We start from the raw sequence: 24,215 nt of genomic DNA on the forward strand, positions 1-24,215 counted from the left end.
CATCTTACATTCCATCCACTGAAGCCCCTATTAATGTTTTCCGTAATCAAATAATATTTCAAATCGGTCAAAACTCTGCCTACGAACAAAACATTCCATTCGAAGGATACAAAAGACACATTTTTACTGAACCACAATTCACTATTGACTTTCTAAAAGACAAAATGAAAAGATACCTCATTCCAGGACTTTTAAATGGAATAATGACCGACGAACCTATCATGGCTACTATTCAAGAAATCTACAAAGAAAACTATAATCCAAAATTAGTGCGTGCACGATTCTCACAATCGAAAGTTGAAGACATTAATGATCAAGAACAACAATTAGAAGAAATTAAAACGATACATAATTTTGCACATAGAAATGCTAAGGAAAATTCACTTCAACTTTTGAGAAAATGCTACTTTCCGAAAATGACAAAAATAACACAGGAATACGTTAAGACTTGTGAAATTTGTAAAACAGAGAAATATGAACGCAACCCCCAGAAATTCATCCCCGTCAAAACACCTGTCCCATGTTATCCTGCAGATATCATCCACATAGACATCTTTGTCTATAATCAAAATAATCTTTTTCTAACATCCCTTGATAAATTCTCCAAATTCCTTAAAATCCGACCTATCAAATCGAAATCAATCCTACATATCAAAGATGCCTTGATACAACTATTATATGATTGGGATGTGCCTGCGCAAATAGTAATAGACAATGAAAGCAGTTTTATATCAAATGTCATAGAACAGGAAATCAAGAGTATCGGTATTAAAATTTTCAAAACACCTGTACACCGATCAGAAACAAATGGACAAGTAGAACGTTGTCATTCTACTATTAGAGAAATCTCAAGATGCTTGAAATTCTTAAACCCAGACTGGTCAATAATAGATTTGATTCAACAATCAGTTCATAGGTACAATAATACTTTCCATTCCTTTATCAAAGACACACCTCGCAATGTATATATTGGAACAAATTATAACAACTTACCATTTGAAGATTTTGCCAAACAAAGAGAAAAAACTTTTGAAAAAATATATAATTTACATCAGGCCAAAAACGAAAATATTATTGAAAAAACATACCCAATCTTTCAACCAGGCTCATATGCTTTCGAAAAAACCAATGATATATCAAAAAGAAAAAGCAGGTACAAACACATTAAAATCAAAGAAGATCATAACACTTTTATAATAGACACTGCAGGCAGGAAAATACATAAGGTCAATCTACGGAAATCTAATTAATTCTTCAATCCTTTCATTCCAGACTCGCCTTCTGCGTGTCGGCCATACACTCCAGTATTCACGTACATGACCTCACAAATAATCCACTAGCTATCATACCATTAGGGAAAGCTAGGATTAAAACAGGCTACGTAAGGATAGTACATCCCATAGATTTGATTCAAATAGGAAACACCATATCCAACGTGAATGATGAAATACAATCAAACCCTTCAGTTAATCCTTTATACGAATTGATGCAAATTAAGAATTATAAATTGTATGAAACCTTTCTCAAATTGAAACCTTTTATAAAAAGACAAAAAAGATGGGATACTATAGGCACTGTATGGAAGTGGGTAGCAGGCAACCCTGATGCAGACGACCTTCGTATCATCAACGCTACACTTAACTCCCTCATCACCCAAAACAACAAGCAAGTAATGATAAACCAAGCTATAAGCAATAGAATACAAGAAGTAACCGATTTGGCTAATCAAATGCTGTTAATGGAAAAACAAAAAGCTAAAAATCATTCGATTGAAATTAATCATTTAATGATACTGTCCAACTTAGACTCACTTCAGGACCAGATAGAAACACTTGAGGAAGCAATTCTAATGGCAAAACATGGTATACCGAGTAGCAAGCTGTTATCAATGCGCGACTTCAATACGATCGCAACCTTCCTGGGAGACCACGACATATTCGTCACATCATTTGAGGAACTATTATCACAATCAACGGCACAAGTAACATTGAACAACACGCACATTGCGTATATTTTAAAAGTACCACAATTTTCAAAAGACATTTATGAATATGAATACATTGATTCCATTATAACAACAACAAACGCATCTCACTGCAACGCAATTATCTAATGCGTAATTTGACACACAATTACGAGTCAAACCAACCATGTGAGGATCAAGGAAATTATTTTCTTTGCGAAACTTCAACTTTAACCCCAAGCAATGACTGCATAGAAAAATTAATACGTGGACAACATTCCAATTGCATCTTCGAAAAAATATATTCAAGAGGTTTAGTCAAACGAATAGACGACGCCTCCATACTTATCAACAACGCACTTGTGCAAGTCTCATCCAACTGCAGCAACTCGAACCAACAACTCAATGGTTCATTTCTAATCCAATTTGAAGGATGCACTCTACGAATCAACGGAGAATTCTTCTCTAACTTTGAAACTATTCTACCTGGACGACCGTATCACCCTACAACCGGCCTAATAGTTACCGAGCTCGATACCCTGGACTCACCACCTGTTGAATATCTACAGAACCTGACATTAGAACATCGAGACGAATTGGAAATATTGAAACTTCAAAGTAACTCTCTCACCTGGAAGCTACACCTGTTTGGATCCATTGGAGGATTCACGGTAGTATCAATAATTGCCACAATTGGAGTTTTCCTATATCTTTCTAGAAAAACAATCATCAACGCCAAATTCAGCATTCCAAGTATTAACAAAGACGACATCATTCTCACGGAAACTGTTTCCGTCAGCAAAAACGAAATCATCACAAACTCCAAGACACAGTCATCAGAACTATCAGCAGAACGCGAAAACGAAATCCAATCTTTCATCGACATGCCATCACCCTTTCGAACCATTAAACTTTGAGGACAAAGTCATTTAAGAGGGGAAGAGTTAAGTCACCAACCATCTAGCCAGCAACGGACCACCCGCGAAGCGATAATTCATTATCAACAAACTCCAGACATCGGACCACTCAGCCACATCACATCATAAACAATCTCACGACCCAAGATCCAAATAAACAAACATTTCCATTATTTGCCATAATGCAGTATTTAGCGATAGGACTAGAATCAGGGCACAGCGAGATTATATATAGCAGTATCCTAAAATTCTAAGTTCAGTTATTTAGCAAGAGTGAATAAGGACACGTTGGTGTCAAAAAAATATTTTTTTAAAATAAACCTTCTGTAAAAGTATTAACTATCAGAGTCAAGTAAAATTTATGCATCTGTATTTTTCCTGCTCTTTTAAATTGTGATTGTGTTTAAATAAGTGATTTACCACGAAAGCTAGTAAATTTAATGCTTGAAAAAGTTCCCGTTCATCCCAATGAAGGGTAAACGAGAACGAACGATAATTTTCAAGCAGCACCAAAAGGACTTAGCTTCTGTTTTTATTTACCTAATTCATTTGGTGTTTCTGTGGAGAAACTTTGTCGTTCCCTACGTAGGTCCAACCACAAAGCAGCATATAAACCATACACAAGATAAGCGTAGAATTTTGAGGAACGACACAATCTTTTTATCACTTTATTTAACTTGATTAAATTCCTGAAAAAGTTGAAGAAAAGTCATTGGCACCAACTTTGACTGCTCCTAGCACTATCAGTTATCAAAGTCACAACCTGATTGATATCTTGGCCGGACGAAAGGTCTGACCGAGAAAGGTTCATAAACTTTTGACGATTTGATTCACCCCCACACTCCCTGCTTACGGTTCACCGTGGGCCCAGACGGAATCTTGATACACCCTTTCATTCCGGCCATCTGCTGTAAATCTTTCGACTAATTGAATTAGGTTTATTACGCCTCAGACGGAAAATCACACCGGATACAGTGGTGTTAATGAGTCAATCTCGAACCCATCACGAAGAGTGGAAATGCCAAAAAGGGTCCAGTCAATTCACGGTTCACGGTTCACGGAGACGGTTGAGTGTGGTGTAATGAGGCTGTTGTCCGGCGAAATTTCAATTACGGATAAGGTCCGATGAGCACGGGTAGGGTCGAAATTGAGAGGAGCGAGAGAAAAAAAAAACCGAATCGGAAAGGGTTAGATCCTCGTCCGAAGGATAATGTTAATTACGATTTCATGCTGCAAGAAGAGAAAAAATCAAATGTGTATGCCTTTTACGTGGATAATTTTCCTTCTCGGTAAAGCGAAAAAAAAGGTTTATCTCCTGAGAGTTACAGAGGAAATTGACCAGGTGGTTTGGTTCGGTCCACAGAGTCATCGCGAATTGGATTAAATTTCATCCATACAATCGTTATCTCAATTCATTCCAATTTGTCGTGTTGTATTTATTAGTTATCATGAAAGCAACATTTCCAGTACTTACCCTTAACCTCCTGGAGGTGAGAATCTGCTTACAGGTGATGGGGTGAATGATGGCAAAGTATCGCTCCATGCAGATCACAACCAGAATGAATATGGAGGCCGTGTAGCTGAGCGAGTGCACGAATTGATACATCTTGCAGAGGAAGTCTCCGAACACCCAGCTGGAAAAGTTTAAGAGATTGCAATTATTCTCAACAGCATTGCCACAAATCCTATACTGGTTAGTAAAATTTCCCCATTTCATCAGCATTATGAATATGACTGAACGAGTCAAATCTGTAATTAAATTTCAAAACCGATTCTGGCTGCTGACATCCACAGGCAGCATTCGAAGCGGAAGAGAAACTTTTCCAATTTCCAGTCAGAAACATTGAAACACGTCTGCACTCCAGCATGAAGACATCTGTGAATTTAACCGTCTGTTACTCCAATTAGTAGAAATAATCTAAATGAATTCTCTGTCTTAAGCTTTGTGCGCTGTATTTGTGTTATCGATTTTGGAAAAGGCAAACCAAACAAGGGAAGCGGGTGTTTGATGTTTTGTGCCACCATATCAAATATCAAACTTGACTAATACTGCTCTGGATATAATTTCCCGGAATCATTCTGTATGTTTGTGATTCGAAGGTACGTTGAATTGACGCAAACGTACCTTTGAATAAAAAGGGCCCTACTGAAGGACTGCATGACAACTTTTGCCTAAATTAACACATCGATCACCAAACTCCACCCATAAGTTTTCAGTCAGGCTTTAAGAAACTCATTAAAGTTGAGAGACATCGTTATCCTCGCTATCACTCCACGGAGACAACATTATCACAAACATTGAAATTTCACTTTCACTCGAATTTCACCCGCTGGCAGCTAAGTTGAGGTCTTATTCCATGGCTTGATATATAGCCGCCTCCACTTCCCGAGGTTATAATTATCTATAAACGGAGACAATTCGGTGCCTATTCGGCAACGGCAAACGCCACTGCTGCGCTGATTATAACCCAGAGCATGTAAATTGGATTGACCTTGCCACTGGCGGATGATCACTGTGTTCACTGTGTTTTGTTAGCGGATAAAATAAGAATCAAAGTTGAGCCGGAGGTGCTTCGCCGGTCAAGATACACTTTGAGCGAGGAGCATTCACTGGGAGACGATTGGAGCGAAATCAAAATTGTTTGATCAAACGCTTTCTGACACGTAATTGAAATACTCAAATTGGATTGAGGATCAAAAGAATCGAGCTGTTGGAAAAATTGAGAAGAGTGTCCTAGAAGAACCTTCACGATTCGTTAGTAATGCATTTCACTCGAAGAAATAGGGAGTAAATTAATAAAGTTGATATTGTAACAGCATAAGAACGCAAAAAGATCTATTGAGTTCATTGATGAGGGTAGATCAGGATTTGTAGATCTATATCGACTACTAAACGATGCAAGTTTTAGTCGTTTAATTTTTGATAATGAACTGAGCGACATGATAGACTCAGTGTCAAAACTATAGAAGCATGCATTGTCATGAGAATTCATAGATAGAAATACACCAGAAGTAGCCAAACCGTCACCTATCTGATATGTGCACGTTTTTTGAACTTATACGATAGCTGCCGTTTTTTGAAAAGTTAATCCTTAAATGGAATATTACAACAGGTCGTCCGCAGTGCTCCTATGTTTTGCAATTCCTGATACACATGAACTTATTCGAAAACGGAGTACAAAGTTTATTTGTTTTGACGTGGGACTACGTCTAACCGGAGTATATGGGGGGTAAAATGAAAACCTAAACACAGAACATGCAGGAAAAAATGAAAGATTCCGAATGCTTTTAACTCGAACAATTCTTACTGGATCGGAAAGATGGTTCCATCAATTGATAAGGGATATTTCTACGCTTTTATCGCAATTAATAAAATATTATTTTTTCATTAGATAAACAATTGAATAACTGTAAAATGTTAAGCGTTATCTAAACGCCCTTACTGCCTCATTTTGATTGGCCCGATCTACAGTTTCCCTAACACAACCATCAAAACCAAGCAGCCCTGGGGGAAATCGGCATTGCGAATACATGAAAGTATGGGGACTTATGTTCTCACCAAAATGTGTTCCCTAACACAGATTTCAAAACCAAGGAGCGTTGCAGAGATCGGCATTGCATATACATGAAAGTCGGGGGTATTTTTATTTCCGACTGAAATGTGTTTCCCTAACACAGACTTTAAATTCAAGGAGCGTGGGGAAATTGGCATTCCAAATACATGTAAGTCGGGGGCCTTTTTGTTCCGACTAAAATGTATTTGCAAATAAATGCAAACTTCGAGTACTTTTGTACTCGCTTGCATTTGTGCAAACTAGAATATGTTTCCTTAACACGGTCTCCTAAATTTAGGAACCTGGGAAAATCGTATAGACACTAGAGACGAATGAACTTTCAAGTTTAAAACCTCTATAGTATAAAAAGTAGAAGTTGAAGCTGTTGATTCATGCAAGCCGAGGGTACTTCTGCAAGTGTTTTCCTAACACGAATTACAAAAGCGGGTACGAACAAAACGCGTTGACTCGGTTATCCATTATTGAATTTAAGCATACCATTATACGGTTATCCATGCTCACTGAATTTCTACGCATACCATTTGATGATTAGGCAAAATGTTGTTAACCATTTGCTGCGATAACGCCTTTTGATTAAGAAATACACCCATACCTCGCTTTACGGCCTAGATTCGTTCCACGAAACTTGGCCGCAAAGCGAAAAGTCGTTTAAAGAATCAATTATTCTAATACAAATCCATACAAATTCAATACGATTGGTTCCAAATTTCTTGAATATGTTTATCATTCAAAATACAGTTTATCTTTTCATTTCTTTTAAAAATACATACATAACAAGTACATATATTTGAACATAAAATAATAACAGACTCCAAAAACCAACAATAACCCATAAACAAAAATGAAACAACTTCATGTTACATAAAATATGTATGTATACAGCAATTCCATGTCAAACCAATATAATGGTGCCAAAGATCAAAACTAACACTTTCCACGAAAATACAGAATCGCTATATTGGTTCGGCATGGAATGGCTGTATATCGACTTCGAAAACAAAATTCTTGCCGCTCTAGCGAATCATTTTAGGCCGTAATATCCAAATGTGCCTTAATTGAAGAGGGCTGTTATAGCGAAATGCCGTATGAAGAGCAGCCGTATAGCGAGGTATGGGTGTATGCGTTCGACGTACAATGTCAAAATCGAAATTGAGTGCCTGAAGTTCATAAAAAATCAAGCAAATTCGCGGTTCGAAAAGTACGTACACTTGAGAGATGCAAACTTCAGAAGGAAACGTAAAATTGAATAATCTTTTGATAATTCTTCCGTTCACATATTTTGTCCTAGGCATCATGCCAAACGTAAAAGGACTGTCATTAAATTTAATTGTAACGGAGAACATTATCTATCACAATGCATGAATTGACCTTACATGGCATTATACAATCTTTTTACTCACAAAGCAAATATATTGAATTCAATTGAATTCGGGAATTGTTTCATTCCATCAAAAATTTAATTATTACAAACAAATGATTGCTAAGCTAAGGTAGCCCACGTCAACCTTGCGGTTATATCACAGATATAACCCACCCATTTTCGATGGTTTATATGGATTTCAGTGCGAAAAAAGCATATTTGCGTCTCAATTATCCAAAATCAAATGAAATTGATTTTGATTTGAATTATTTTCTTGGGGGGAAACTTTTTTTATGCGGTCCCTATCTACCGCACGAAAAAATTTATTTTTTTTAGATGTGTACCGAACACGATTTTTTCAAGCTGCTGGTGAAATTTCGCACGATTGTTTTTATGCGATTTTTTTTGCGGTCCCTATCCCCCGCACAAAAAAAGATTTTTCCTGTATATAAATGGATTTCTGTCTGTCTGTCTGTTTGATTCTTATGGAACCGGAAACTACTGAACCGATCGACATGAAAATTGCTATGTGGGGGTTTTTGGGGTCGGGGAAGGTTCTTATGATAGTTCGGAACCCCTCCCCCTTCTTTAAGTGGGGATCGCCATACAAATGAAACACAAATTTCTGCATTACTCGAGAATTAATCAATCAAATGATACCAAATTTGGCATGTGAAAGTTTTAGGGAGCAATAAATGATTCTATGGTGGTTAGACACACCACCCCCCTCTCTAAGGGTGAGCTGTCGTACAACTGAAACACAAATTTCTGCATTACTCGAAAACTAATCAAGCAAATGGAGCCAAATTTTGCATGTGAAGATTTTAGGGGACACGAAATGTTTCTATGGTGAGTAGACACTCCTCCCCCCTCTCTAAGGGGAGAAGAGGGAAGGGGTCTGTTTTTATTCTATCATATTTTCTGTATCAAACATTTATTCCATGTAACGGAGAAACATGTTATTTGCAAGTGGTTGAAAAATCTTGAATGAGAATTGTGTCTGAAAATAATCTGATATTATAATGATGAGTTTCGGTAGAAGAACTAGGAATTTTATAGTAAAAGGTAAATTTAACGGGCTCGATTAGATGATCAATCAATGAACAGTTCTGCGATTTTTTTTTTATTAATTCGTTTATTTTTACAGGCTCAGTTACTTAAGTTTAAAGGAGCCGAATTCTTAAATATAATTTTAAAACTATATATATATAAACAATTTTCTTACATCTATGGTTAGTAAGGTGGAAAACCGATTACTCGCGGTGTACTCGAGTTTAGGAGGGTGACATATTTGTAGGAGAAGGATGGGATATAAGGTAATTGTAACAATGTTGATGAACACTCATTTCTTAAATCTATTCGTATATCTATAGTGTATTTACATTTCAACTTATTCTACTATTTATAGCAAGGGGACGAATTACCCGCAAAGGAAGGAAAGGAGGGTATAAGGATGTAGGGACAATCACACACGAAGATCTATAGCTTTAAGGAAAACATATATATGGGACATGTAATCAAGGTCTAACCGAGCCAACACATCTCTCACCGGCACATTGGGCTGTCTTCCTCGGGCCCGAAGGGAGTTTTCTAAATTCGATCTGGCGACCAGATACACCTCGCACGACCAAACAACGTGCTCGATGTCGTGATAACCTTGGCCACAAACGCAGAGATTGCTGCTGGCAAGATTTAAACGGAAGAGTAGCGCATCTAACGAACAGTGATTGGACATGAGTCGGGAGAAGGTGCGAAGAAAGTACCGACTCAATTCCAGACTTTTGAACCACGGTTTGAGGCTAACCTTAGGGATAATCGAGTAAAACCACCGGCCCAATTCACCTTCGTTCTACTTGCGTTGCCAGTTAGCGATGGTATTTTTGCGGACTAAAGAATAAAATTCATTGAAGGCGATTTGACGCTGATAAATATCGCCTTCAATTGCACCTACCTTTGCTAATGAGTCAGCCTCGTATTCTCTCAAGGAAGTACGGCGAGTGCTTTTCCGGCCTCACTGAACGGATAGCTTCGACAGAGCTAAGACTATCCGTTACAATGTAATAGTGTTCAACAGGTCGTGAGGCGACGCTGTCCAGCGCCCAGTGTATCGCTGCCAATTCAGCAATATACACTGAGCAAGGATTCTGAAGACTGTGTGAGGTGCTAAAAAATTCATTGAACACTCCAAATCCTGTGGACTCGTTTATAGTGGACCCATCAGTAAAGTACATATTATCACAATTGATACCCCCATACTTTTCATCGAAGATCGTTGGTAATCTGAATATCCATGGATATCTTGCTTCATGGACAGATCAAAATGCACAGAGGAATTGATGTAGTCAGGAAAACAAACACGGTTGGGAATATACGAAGAAGGATTAACCTGCATGGAGACGAATTCATGATATGAGCTCATGAATCCAGAATGAAAATTTAGCTCGATCAGCTGCTCAAAATTTCCGATCACCAATGGGTTCATAACCTTACACCGGATGAGGAACCGAAGAGATAATAAATTGAAGCGATCTTTTAGTGGGAGTAGGCCTGCCAAAACCTCGAGACTCATGGTATGCGTAGAGGGCATACATCCCAACGCGATACGGAGACAAAGATACTGAATTCGCTCGAGTTTAATGAGGTGTGTTTTGGCAGCTGATTGAAAACAGAAACTGCCATACTCCATCACTGAGAGAATAGTTGTTCGATACAACATTATAAGATCTTCGGGATGGGCTCCCCACCAGGTGCCGGTAATTGTACGGAGAAAGTTTATTCTTTGTTGGCATTTTTTTCTCAGATACCTAATATGGGCCCCCCAAGTACATTTGGAGTCGAACCAAACCCCAAGATACTTGAATGACATAGCATGAGTGATCGGTTTACCCAAAAGTTGAAGCTTTGGTTTTGCTGGTCTATGCTTCCTAGAAAAAACCACCATCTCTGTTTTCTCCGTGGAGAATTCGATCCCAAGCCCAATGGCCCAGGTTGAAAAATTGTTCAAAGTATCTTGTAAGGGTTCTTGCAGGTCGGATTCGTTTGATCCTACGACAAACACCACTCCATCATCTGCAAGTTGTCTTAGGCTGCAATTTTCTGTAAGGCAATTGTCGATGTCGCTTACATAGAAGTTGTACAAAAGGGGGCTTAAACAGGAGCCCTGGGGGAGGCCCATGTAAGAGACCCGACTTACTGCCGAATCTCCGTGAGAAAAGTTCAAATGTTTCTCACAAAGCAAGTTATATAACATATTATTCAATAGAGGCGGCAGACCCCGAGAGTGTAATTTGTCCGACAAAACCTCTATTGAAACTGAATCGAAGGCCCCCTTTATGTCCATGAATACTGAAGCCATTTGTTTTTTTTCGGCGTAAGCCATTTGAATTTCTGAAGAAAGCAACGCAAGACAATCATTCGTTCCCTTGCCCCTGCGGAACCCATATTGTGCATCTGAGAGTAGGCCATTCGTTTCAACCCATCGATCAAGGCGAAACAAGATCATGTTTTCCAACAATTTCCATATACAAGACAGCATTGCTATTGGGCGGTACGAATTGAAGTTGGACGCGGGTTTTCCGGGTTTTTGAATAGCTATAACTTGTACTTGTCTCCAATCATCTGGAACAATATTATTCTCCAGAAACCGATTGAATAAATTCAACAAGCGATGTTTCGCCACATCAGGGAGGTTTTTCAGCAAGTTGAACTTAATTCTATCCGATCCCGGAGCAGAATTGTTACATGAAAGCAGAGCAAGAGAGAATTCTACCATTGAAAACTCGGAATCAAGATCGCACCTATCTTGTGGTATATCTCGAACAATTTTTTGCACAGGAGCGGAATCAGGACAAGCCTTCCGTGCAAAATTAAAAATCCATCGATGTGAATATTCTTCGCTTTCATTCGTTGAAGAGCGATTTCTCATGTTTCCAGCCACTTTCCATAATTTTTTCATTGACGTTTCTCGTGACAAACCTCCCACGAAATTTCGCCAATTAGCACGTTTTTTTCCCTTTGATTAAGTTTTTAAATTGATCTTCAAGGGCTAAATACGTTTGAAAATTTTCAGGGGTTCCACGTTTCCGAAAAGCTTTAAATGCATTCGATTTTTCTACATAAAGCTTGGAACATTGGCTATCCCTCCATAGATTGGGAGGCCTTCGGGAAATGGTGGAACCTGGAATGGGTTTCGTTTGAGCGCGAACCGCGCTGTCATAGATCAAACGAGAAAGGAAGTTATACTCCTCCAATGGAGGTAAACCATCGCTGGAATTGATGGCTAGAGCAATCGCGTCCGCATATTTTTTACAGTCAATGTGTCTTGTGAGGTCATATGCCATCTTTATAGATTCAGAAGAATTCGACCCAATGGTGATGGAAATTTTGATTGGCAAGTGATTACTACCGTTGGGGTTCTGGATTACATTCCACTTGCAATCAAACGATAGTGAATTCGAGAAAAGCGAGAGGTCAAGAGCACTTGGGTTAGGTACACGTGTTGTTTCCCCAGTGTTCAAAACGGTCATATTGAAGCGATTACAAAGGTCATATATCAACAATGAACGATTGTCGTCGTACTGTTCCCCCCAGGCAGTTCCGTGAGAGTTGAAGTCTCCCAAGATCAATCGTGGCTCAGGAAGGAGTGAGCACATGTCAACAAGTTGCTTGCGGCTAACCGCAGCTCTCGGAGGCCAATACAAGCTGACAATACAGAGGTCTTTGCCTCTGATGTTTGCATGACAAGCAACAGCTTCGATCCCTCCAATAGGTGGAAGGCAATTCTAAAAAATGAGTGACACTTATTGATCCCCAAAAGCACACCTCCGTATCTATCATCACGGTCCAAGCGTATAATATTAAAATCGTGGAAAGAGATATCATCTCGCGAAGAAAGCCAAGTTTCGGACAGAGCAAAAACATCACAATTGAAGTTATGAATTAAAAATTTGAATGTATCCAATTTAGGGATAAGACAACGACAATTCCACTGTAAAACAGTGATATCTCCGACCTCTCTATTTGAATTACACATCAAGAGAGATAATCATTGCAAGGAGGGGCCATGTTTGCATCAATTGTTGCAGAATTGTCTTTAATACTGGAAGCATTGAGATGACAAGAGTTCTGATGGAGTCGGAAACATTAAAACACTTGAAGATTTGATCCAAAAGGTCAGACAACTTTATAAATCCCGATTGGGAAGTTGAACTGGACGGAAAAATAGGGACAGTTGGGGTTTTTGATGTCCCCTCGAGTGCTGGGTCGTTCGAAGATGAAATATTCCCACGGAAGCCAGGAGGAACCTGGTTTTGCTTGTCCGCTGCACTCGATTTTTTAGGCAAGCTAACAGAGGATATAACCGTGGGGACTTGTTCTTGAACTTTGGGAGTGGTCACATCAGTCGCACTGCAGGATTTCCCCTCATGTTGCTCTCCGCAAGTGGCACAGCGCTCCTTTTTGGCACAATAATCCGAAGTGTGACCAACTGACTTGCATTTGTTGCAAGTCATGAGCTTTGGCACGAAGAGTCGCACAGGTAGTCTCAATTTGTCCACCATAACGTAGTCAGGGAGGGCGGCACCAGCAAAGGTGACTCGAAACGAGTCGGACGGCGTAAATTTAGTTTGGTCCCCATCATGGGAAAGTTTCCCGAGTTGGCGACAGTCCAAGATTTTCACTTCCATTGAGGGGAGCTTCTTGAACTTGCCTTTTCCTTCTGCTTTTATTTGTTCGCTCGTCAGACCCGTTTCAGTTATCACCCCCTCAATTTCTACGTTATGGGAGGGTATTTGATCAGCAACAATCTCGTTTGCGTGTTTCCGGTCATTCACGACAACTCGCAATTTGTTCGGTCTAACCCTGCGAATTTCAGATACAGAAGTGTATCTGGCCAGATCTTTCATGATCTGAATCACGTTAAGGTTTTTTCCTTTCGGTTTTGGCCGGAGGAAAGCAACCCATGGGCCAGTTCCAGGTGCATCTTCTGGATAATCTCTGACACGTGGAGCGGAGACAACAGAGGGGGAAGACGAGGACGAGGACGAGGACGAGGATGAGGATGAGGACGAGGATTGGGTTGGATCGGAAGCATCAGAAGGGGGAAGCGAATTCGATGATGGGAGAGGGGGAGTGGAAGTAACAGTGGGTTGAGAAGGGAGTCTTGCAATTTTCTTAGAGGGGGGCTTGGTAGGATGAGCGGATTCGTCCCCAGAAGAATTATCTTCCTTATGAGGGACTCGTTTATGTTTTTTCCCAGATCTTGTATGAGATTCATTATCGGAGATCTCCATCTCTGGAGATCCTCCACTATTCTCCATTTTACAAAAATTTCTGTCTTATTTCTAATTTATTATTGATTTTAACAATAATCTTAAAAAAAATACCAAAAAAAAATATGATAATAATATTAAACAATGAACAAATGAATTGAATAATAATATTAATAATAAATATGTGTACCTTAATATATAAGTTGTTCCAAAAATGCGCTCTACTGCCCTAATCAGGGAGAGACAGAGGCTACGCGCTACGGAGACAACACAATAGCGCAAGAATAGCTTACGCAGCCACGTGATGATGAATCCCGTTTGCGACAGTCACGCGATGGCGATCCCGTTATGCCGAATCAGTTCAACAGCCGCAATCCGGCTCGCTGCAAGAGCGCTGCTTCCTTTGTTACTTCGTTCCACTTCACAAAAGGTCAGGTCGAAAGCGGACAGCAATGACCTTCACTCGTACACGATTCACTCGTACCAATAGCACAATAGCAAAAGTGGCAACGCACAATACCGACACTGAACTTTACTCTTCAAGAGTTAGATAGCGAATGAGTTCTGCGATTGGACTCATGAATTTGCGCTTAGCAAGAAAACGTGAATGTTTGAAGGTATTGTTAACAAAAAACAAATTTTGGGCGGGCCGAAGTTTGTCGGGTCAGCTAGTAGGATATAAATCACAAGAAAGGCAATCAATAGAGAGCATCCATCAATGATGCCATTAATCTGGTGGGATTGGAGAGCAACAACTTGCAAGGAACAAAACAAAAAGATTCGGCCATTTGGCAGAAGTAATTTCAGTTTGAAATTTAGAAGGAAATTAGACAGAATCTCATCGAACAAGGTTTTTAAGTATTAACTTTTTGACTACAAATGACTGTATGTTTTTAACAACTCTAAATAGTTCTAAAATGAAAATAATATCAGAACTCGGAAATTATGTCCCAAATTTACTGCACTCGGTTGTGGTATTATAACAAAGATACATATATTTAAACAAAAATAGTCTGAACAGCATTTGCGTATTGTTGCATTTGTCGAGTTTTTTTTTCTGAAAAAAATCCAGAAACAGATAAAGTTCATCGTATTTTTTAGGTACCAGCTTGAATCGCAAATTTTATATAAAACTGTCTACAACAAAACATTATTCATCGAAAATTTTATTCAGGAAACAGTGGCAGAAAAATATCCTAGACCAAATGACGTTTATTAATGAAAACGATATAATGTCCGTGGTCAAATTAGATAACCCCAAATTAATCTCCCAAATGGATGTTATTGCTTCATGGCATCGATCATTCATCACGAATGAAGCCTTCCGAACGGAGGGACTCGCTGCTCTTCTACGCTGTGATAAAGTAAAGTGAACTTACCTCTCAATCAAGTAAATTGTCAGATTTTGCATCACACAAAACACGCCCACGCACAGATCCGCCACGGCAAGGTTCGCCAGGAAGAAATTCGTTATTGAACGCAGCCTCCGCGAAAGTGTCACCACCAGAATCACGAGTAAATTTCCTGTGTAGAAAAGATAGGAAAGGAAGGAAAAAATGAATGAGAGCATCTTTAAATTTGCTACGTTGTGACGGAATATGGTATTTGCGCGTTGACCTCACTCCCTCGGGAATGTATACCCTTGCATCCGGCGGGGATCGAGGAAGAAAAATCATTCGCTTTTCCGATTCCTCATCTTCGAATTATCTCCTATTCCGTTATCCCATTAGCTGGGATTGGAGCAGTGGAGCTCGAGGGAGCCCTTTTGTCTCCCCTTCGGCATCATCATGTATGTGATGTACAAACAAAATCTACCCCCTCCCCTCGCTTTATTTTCCATTATAACGCCGAATTATGAAGGTTCGGAAACTAATCCGACAGTTATTCCCGGCTGTGACAAGCTTCGCATGGGGAGAAGCTATCGATGCCAAACGAGTAATGTGGAACGGAGTGGGCTTTGAGCGCTGAGGAATGATGAGATTCGTTTTCAAAATCAATACCAACTCCCGGGGATGCTACTTGTGGCAATTTTTCCTCATCTTGGATTTTATAAATTGAATCGAGCTCAACAAAGACTGAAATGTGTAATTTGATATTCAATCAAGCAGATGCATACACTGTTCTCTTCAAACTATTGCAGTAGAAGCAGCTGGTTGCTGGTCGATATGTTTGATCACGCTAGATGATATTTGATAAAATTTTTCATTTTATTAAACGTCACGATCTGGAAAGGATTCTACAGACGATCTTCGAGTCTTCGATATAATGTTACTATGAGACAACCATCGTTTTATGTATACGGCATCAATAAAGTGTGGAAGCAGTTTACAGAGCACGTGTAACGAGATTGGATACACAATATCTTAGACGAATTGATTACGTGTGTTTACCCTCGTGCAAATACTTTGGTCCCACTTAAGTACCCGCAACGGAATAGAATTACTGCTCATTCAATTAAAAAACTATTCATTAAGGTGGAAGCTCTAAACGTGGTGAATAATTAATTCGAAACCACACTCTTAGCAAAATGAGTCGAAAGGTGACGGAAACGGGAACTCTTTTTCACCCTGCGGTTGGGATACCAAGAATCAGTGATTCATTGTAGTAATTTTCGCTGAAGGAAAATGAAAATCTGCTGGAAAATAGTGTTCTCCACCGTCGGTTGCTCACCTCGTTCCGAAAGCATGAATATTTTAGCGAAACACTTTAGGCGGTTTCCATTCTACGTGAAGTGAAGCATCCTCAAGTTAGTTTGTGAGAGCTTATGTATCGATTTTGTACCTGCCTGCATCAGTCCTTGTTGGTGAGGTTGTAACGAATAGAAAATTCCACTTGAATCTTGTTGAATTCTACAGCAAAAATCCATATTTCGAGAAATAGTTTAGCATTTGAAGTGTGTTGTGTAGTTATTTTTGTTTATCCGAAGTAAGGAATATGCAAATACGTCAATTACCTGCGGCATCGTCTGAAACCTCCACCGTATACAATTATTCACCTTGCCGTGAATACGTTATGTATCACAAAAATAAATAGACATAACATGGTCTCCAGCAAGATTGTTTCTAACTGTTTATGCTAAAAAAATGACATACTAAGCTGAATGGCATGTCACGAAGAATGTTTCAGATCAAAAGAGCGAAGGTCGTGGCTCATATTTTGGAGGAGTAATTGATATAAGTCAAGAAAATTTTTTGCAACACACGCGACCAAAAGAAATTTTGGAACACCTTGCAACCAGTCTTCCGAAAAACACTTACACATGTCCACGCGATGTGAAAATTCCATGTTTTTGTTTGAATTCGAACATGATTCTCGCTAGTGTTGAGTGTCTATCCCCAACACGAACAATGATACACAAACATAGACATGTGAAAACAAACACGATGTTTATAATTCAAGAACATCATGTACAAACATATCACCCGATGTCGCAGTATTCATTGCTTTCGTTTCGTTTCTTTTCATACACGGAAAGAAATTATTCATCCCAAAACATTTTTCCGTAGAATACTTTTTCACAGAAACGAACTTGAAATTTAGTTCGCATTTCAAAAATTGCACGAACTAAGAGGCTATAAGTTCATGCACCAAAATATATATTTTTATTAAGGCTTATATGGCGTCAGCCTAACGGGGCCGGGAGTTCAATATTTTGACAATGTTTGCTTACAACTATGTTAGTAATATGTAACCGATTACTCGCGGTTGGCTCGAGGTTAGTATTACAAGTGTTCTCATAATTGGGGTGTTGCAGTCTTCAGTGCTCTGTACGTGTGCCCGACATGGGATACTTCCTATTGGGATGCAGCTAACCGTTAATCAACAACGACCACCTAGTCTGCACCCCATATCTAGCGTGGTGCGTCTTTTTCGACTCGAGGAATCCAGGATAGAATGATCACTAGCCGGCGCAATCATCAGCTCGTGTAGAGTTGTCATGAGCGGTACAACCTTTGGCTCTTGTTGAATGATCAGTGGACTGCACAACCTTCGGCCCGTGTATCTGTAAAGAGTGTGTGTATGTATTGCCGCGACTAAGTAAAAGTTTATAGATCGTTCATGCACATTTTGCAAGTCTGATTAAATAATCCTTGGTTTCGTTCAAAGAAAACACTCTTTGAATAGAAAGAAGCTTTCTATTTTTTTGCGTGCATGTTGGCAATTAAAGTCTGGGGAGCCGACGACGGGCGACGTCGTACAAACGCTGACCAAAAAAATAAATACCCAAAAATTAGTTTTAGATGCAACCTTCAGCGGCACACAGCAGAACCAGCAGAGAAATTTCAGCGGCTAAAATACATCATTAATTTCTCGATGTTATCACAAACTGAATGAAGGAAAAAACTAAAAGCTACACTTACACTGCACTACATATGCTATGTGTGCATACGATTGCATCATCCTTTCTTCTCCTCTTCTCCGCTCGTTTTATAGCTCGGGTCGCGATCGTCGCGAACAAGCAGTATTGGCCATTTGTATTCAAAGATCCAGCCAAAATTGTTGCTCCCGTGGTCGAGTGGTTAGCGTCACGCCTAACATGTCACTGCTGAGTAATTCAATTTCAGTACTTGTTCAAACAGCTAATAATAGCGAATGTTACATGAATTCAATAGATAAATTGATGCGTGCACTAAATAATAATATCAAATGTGAAAAACTCTCATATCAATCGATGTTTATTTTGTTCAGAACAGAAAAAGAGGTTTATTTTATTTGCCCAATATTTTTGATGAAGCACCCATTGTCATGAAATGAAAGCATTTTTTCCATGTCAACATACCAACACACCACGCGTTGAGTGGTGGTGGTGTGGTGTCCGATTCGCTTCTTCTACTCTACGCACTGCCGGTGCTTGGGGTGAAAATGCAAGGAAAACTGTACACCATGTTCGAACATCATGTGAACCATGTTCGAACATCAAGTGAACCATTTTCGTACATCATTGGGATTAAACATCGTATGTCCAAACATACCACGAATACAAACATGTCACATTTTCTAACATAGGTACGAAAAAATCATGTTTGTACTCAAACACAAAACTGTGGACAGCAGCGTGGACATGTTTATTCCGGACGCAGTGTTTTTTGTGAAACATGGAAGACTGCTTGCAACATAGAGATTTTTTAATGATTTTTTAAAGGTTGAAAATTCGTGAAAAATTAACGCAAGATGATCCACATTGTACATCATTTTCATGGGTAAAGTTACGCTATGCGATAGAAAACGCATTTTTGCATTTTGAAAACAAACTTCAGTCAAATCAGTCGTATAGACTCTGCAATAAATTTGCCTATATATATATATATATATATATATATATATATATATATATATATATATATATATATATATATATATTATATATATATTATATATATATATATTATATATATATATATATATATATATATATATATATATATATATATATATATATATATATATATATATATATATATATATATATATATATAAATATATATATATATATAAAAAAAAATCTCGTGTGACGGTGTTTGTTACCGAACTCCTCCGAAACGGCTCGACCGATTTTGATGAAATTATACTCAAAATGCTTGGTAGCTATGAGAATAGGTTCTAAACTATATATGATACCGGTAGGATACCGATAACCATACATTTAATACCGAATAGGGTGGCTCTATGCAAAAAAAAAGATCTGGATATTTTTTATATATATATATATATATATATATATATATATATATATATATATATATATATATATATATATATATATATTATATATATATATATATATATATATATATATATATTATATATAAAAAACGACCGGGACTTTCTTTTTAGAGTTTTTAAAAAATGCGTCGATTCGATTCGGTCGTCTAATTGAAACTGATTTCTTTATTCAATTAAAAATGGAATGGTGCTCCTGATGTTCTGCTGCTTCCGCAAATTTGTTTGTTGTTGACCGGATGTGTTCTGCTTACTTCGGCGGTTGTGTGCACGCGTGGCTGAGTTGTTGACGCCGCGATAATATCCAGGTCGCCGCTGGAATTTGATGGTGCGTCGGACTGCGATGTTTCGCGGGCGATTTTGCTGACGGTGTTTATCGATTGGGTTGTCTCGATTTGTGTAGGGCCAGAATGGGCCGTAACTGCTCCCCCTTTAAGATCGAGCCGTCCCGGTTCGATGGATCTGGTTGAAGTGTTTGGTTTTGGTTTGCATGATGTGTAACGGGTTTTCATAAGTCCAACTGCTATTGCTAGGAATACTACGAAAGTCCATGTTCCAAAAGTGAGATGCAATTGTTGTTTATGCAAGACTTCGAGCTTCTTTCTTGTTAAAAAATGTGCTTCCTCCAGTTTTTCGAGGGTAATGGTTTCATTGGTTTCTAAATGGGATTCGACAATGTCTAATCCGTTTAGTGGAATCATTAGAAGTGGTTCCTTGCCGGATAATTCAATGTTATTGTATCTTGTGTTGTTGATAGTAATAGTACAGTTCTGGAAGAATATTAACGCAGTTCCAGTAATGTTCCTGCTTGTCATTCCACAATTTGTGCTCAATGGAATATTGATAGCTCTTTTGACGATGATATGATTATCATCAATTCTTTCGACTTGTGGTTCGTTAAGGGACTCGACGAAACTACATTGTCCTGAGAACCCTTTCAGTAGCTTTGAGAAGCAGTTGTCTGCAGAGACGTTTATCAGCTCGTTTGATCTGCAGATGGTTTCTTCTTCGACTTCGTAGCAATTTCCAGTTATGAAATAGGTATCTTGATCGGAGATGATGGCTCTCTTTGACGGCAGTTTCAGCATTTTACCATTCTTCGCAACAGGTTCCAGAAGCAGGCGGGTGTAACTTGAACTTTTAAAACTAGGAATCATAACAATGAATATAATTTTTGTATTTTGAATTATAGCTGCTAATTCCAAATATTCGTATGTTTTTTCAAAATTGTTGATTGTAATGTTATCTTTTCTCAAGATATGTGTTGCTTCCACAATTTCTTCTGTCGTCAGAATGTTTCTTGGTATAATTTTAACTCTAGCTAATTGAATGGCTTCCGCAATGTTCTCTATTTGGTCTTTGAGTAAGTCTAAACTGAGATTTAGGTTGAAAATTTCCTTCAGTACATTGATTTGGTATGTGTTATTTTTTGTGTTAATTATTTCTTCTCTAGGCTTAATCAGGTTTTTTACAATTGCTTTATGCTGCTCATTTATTTGCTTAATTATAACATTTATTCGTTCTTGCACTTGTTTGTTAATGCGGACTTGTTCGTTATTCTCTGTTATGAGCTTATTACTTCCTTTGTATAGTGCATCAAGTTGTTCATTTATTTTAATTAAATCGTTGTTGTCCAAATTACCTGTAACTATTTTAATAGTGCTTCCTAACGCATCGAATAGTCCTCTTTTTTGTCTAGCTTTTGGTAATAAATTATCGTATGTTATTTGTATTCTAGAAAATTTCTGATTAAGCAATTCTGATAGATCTTTGTATTTGAAAATTTGTAAATCCTGAATTATTTTATTAACTTTTGAAAATGTTGGTTCGAATTCAAGCAGCTCTATTGAATGGAAGATTCTATGCGATCCGGTTCTAATTCGGGCTATACCTGATTGGATGGGGATGAGTCCTGGGTTATTTGTGAGGTCTTGAATTTGGAGAGATGAGCTATGGATGGATGGGGTACTATAAAGGAGGGTTACCAGCACTATCAGTTGAGTCCTCATTCTGTGAAAAGAGAAATTGGAGAGATTATTTTCTTTTCCTTTTTAGTTTGTTTTTGTGCAGTTTTCGTCCTTTGTGATCTATTATGGTTTTGATTCTGTTTTGTCGCACTACTGTTTTCTGAAATTTCGGTCTTGTCTTTGATTTAATACCTTGAGTAGTTTTGAAGATAGGTTCGTCTTCCTCGAAATGGGGTTCGTCTTCCTTATTTTTATTATTTGATTCCAAATTTTTCTTTGCTGTTTTATTGAGTGCTAAGGTAACTTCGTCTGCGATTTCCTGTCTGTTTTCAAATATTCTTTCAATTTCTACTGGTAGCCTTTCAAACTCTCTGTGCCCAAAGAGTATTTCGAATGGTTTCATATTGTGGCTTGTATGGACTGTTCGATTGTATAGATTCGTGGCTATCTTGTAAATTTCTTTTGTAGATAAGTCTTTATACTTTTCCCGAATGCATCGGAAGATTTCACTCAATGTTGAATGGAATCTTTCGACGATTCCATTGGTTTCGCTATGATCTGTGGGTGTGAAGTAGATGGTGGTTTCTAATCGTTCAAGGAGGGATCGGATTTCAATAGATTTGAAAGCAGGTTCATTATCACACACTATGTGTTTTGGTGTGCTGTATAGAGTCATTAATTTGACGAATCCTGCTCGCACATCTGGTATTGATCTGGATTTAATTGGAATTAAGGTAGCAAAACGGGAAAATTTATCTACGGCGGATAGGAATAGGTCGGGTTGTGAAATGAAAATATCTATGTGGACTATTTCAAACGGTTTGGTTGGGATGTCAGTTTTGGATAGTTTGATTTTGTATGGCCTTCTCTCGTACTTGTTTTCAAGACATGTTTCGCACATATTCACATAGCGTTGAATTTGTCGCTTCATGCCTGGAAAATAATACTGGCGTAAGATCTGGACTTGGTTTTCTTTAGCGCCGCGGTGGGCTCTATCGTGAGTTTTCCTGATGATCTCGTTCTGCTCTTCGGCGGTACGAAGATCTGTAAGGAGTTTTTGACTAATTTTTATCTTGAATGTTTTCGAGCGACTGAAATAATTTCTGTAGACTATTTGCAGAATATTTATCAGAGACTCGTCGCACATAATACAGTTAATCTTCTTTGGATTCATATATTCCTTGAATATATCTAAAACCCTGACTACTGTGAAATCCGTGCGAGTAATTGTTCGTCGATGTACTCTAGGGAATACTTCTTCGTATTCTGTAGAGTCATTCGTGCCTTTCTTCAGTATAATCTGATTACTAAAGAAATTGATCGGCGATTCGGTTGACGTAATAAATTCGCTATCATCGGTGTCTGCGGAATGACATGTTCCGGACTCTGATGATGTGTCGTTTACGTTTATTTCGTTGGTCTTGATTCTTGATAATCCGTCGGCAACAACATTTTGTTTGCCCGGACGATACTTCACTTCGTAGTCGAATTCCTCGAGACGGAGCCGCCATCTGACCATTTTGTCGTTCGGATCCTTCAAGCTAAACATATATGTTAACGGTTTGTGATCCGTGAATAAGGTAAATTTCTTTCCATACAGGTATGGGCGGAAATATTTGCATGCCCATGATATTGCTAGGAGCTCTTTTTCTATAACCGAGTAGTTTTCCTCGGTTTTAGTCAAAGTCCTCGAAGCAAATGCAACGGGTCTGTCTTGTCCGATTGGTCCTTGCGAAAGCACGGCCCCAATTGCAAACTTACTCGCATCCGTTGTGAGTACGAACGGCTTACTAAAATCGGGATATTGTAAAACGTGGCTACTAGTGAGCAATGTTTTACATTTGTTGAAGGCCTGAATAAAATCATCGGTGTGAGAAACGGTGATTTTTTTTGTATCTCCTTTGCGGAGTTGTTTAGTTAAGGGTTTTACTATTCTTGCAAAGTCCCTTATGAAGCGCCGATAATAACCAAGTATTCCCAGGAATCCTCGTAATTCTGTTTCGGTTTTTGGTATGGGCCAGTTTTTTATTGCCAGAATTTTATCCGGATTGGGTTTAACACCTTCCGGCGTAACGATATGACCAAGAAAACCTACTTCTTTACGTAAGAATTCTGACTTGTCCAGCTGAATCTTCAGATTGAACTTTTGCAAGGCATCAAACACCTTTGTCAAATTAGTTGTATGTTCTTGTAGTGACGTGGAAAACACTATTATGTCATCCATATACACCAGGCAAATTTTGCCTACTAGGTCACGTAGCACGTTGTCCATGACTCTTTGGAAAGTAGAAGGGGCATTCTTCAGTCCAAAGGGCATTTTTACGTATTCATATTTGCCATATTCTACGCTGAACGCAGTTTTAGGAACATCCTTTGGCTCTACCTCAATTTGGTGGAAACCGGATGCAAGGTCAAGTGTAGTGAAATAATTACATCGTCCAAG

The 24,215-nt window shown here is 38.6% G+C and overlaps 1 protein-coding gene across 7 annotated transcripts in view; it reads right to left on the reverse strand.

Moving 5' to 3' along the window:
* LOC129780097 (trissin receptor) overlaps positions 1-24,215 on the reverse strand; it is a 306,026-nt gene that overhangs the window by 82,152 nt on the left and 199,659 nt on the right. For all 7 annotated transcript variants that reach the window (XM_055788025.1, XM_055788026.1, XM_055788022.1 and 4 more), the window contains 2 exons: positions 15,464-15,608; positions 4,355-4,514 (listed from right to left, as the gene is read on the reverse strand). In XM_055788025.1, the coding sequence (XP_055644000.1) occupies positions 4,355-4,514; positions 15,464-15,608 (305 nt within the window). The remainder of the gene's footprint in view (positions 1-4,354; positions 4,515-15,463; positions 15,609-24,215) is intronic.

This window comes from Toxorhynchites rutilus, chromosome 3, assembly GCF_029784135.1.
Source record: "Toxorhynchites rutilus septentrionalis strain SRP chromosome 3, ASM2978413v1, whole genome shotgun sequence".
NCBI classification, from domain to species: Eukaryota; Metazoa; Arthropoda; class Insecta; order Diptera; family Culicidae; genus Toxorhynchites; species Toxorhynchites rutilus.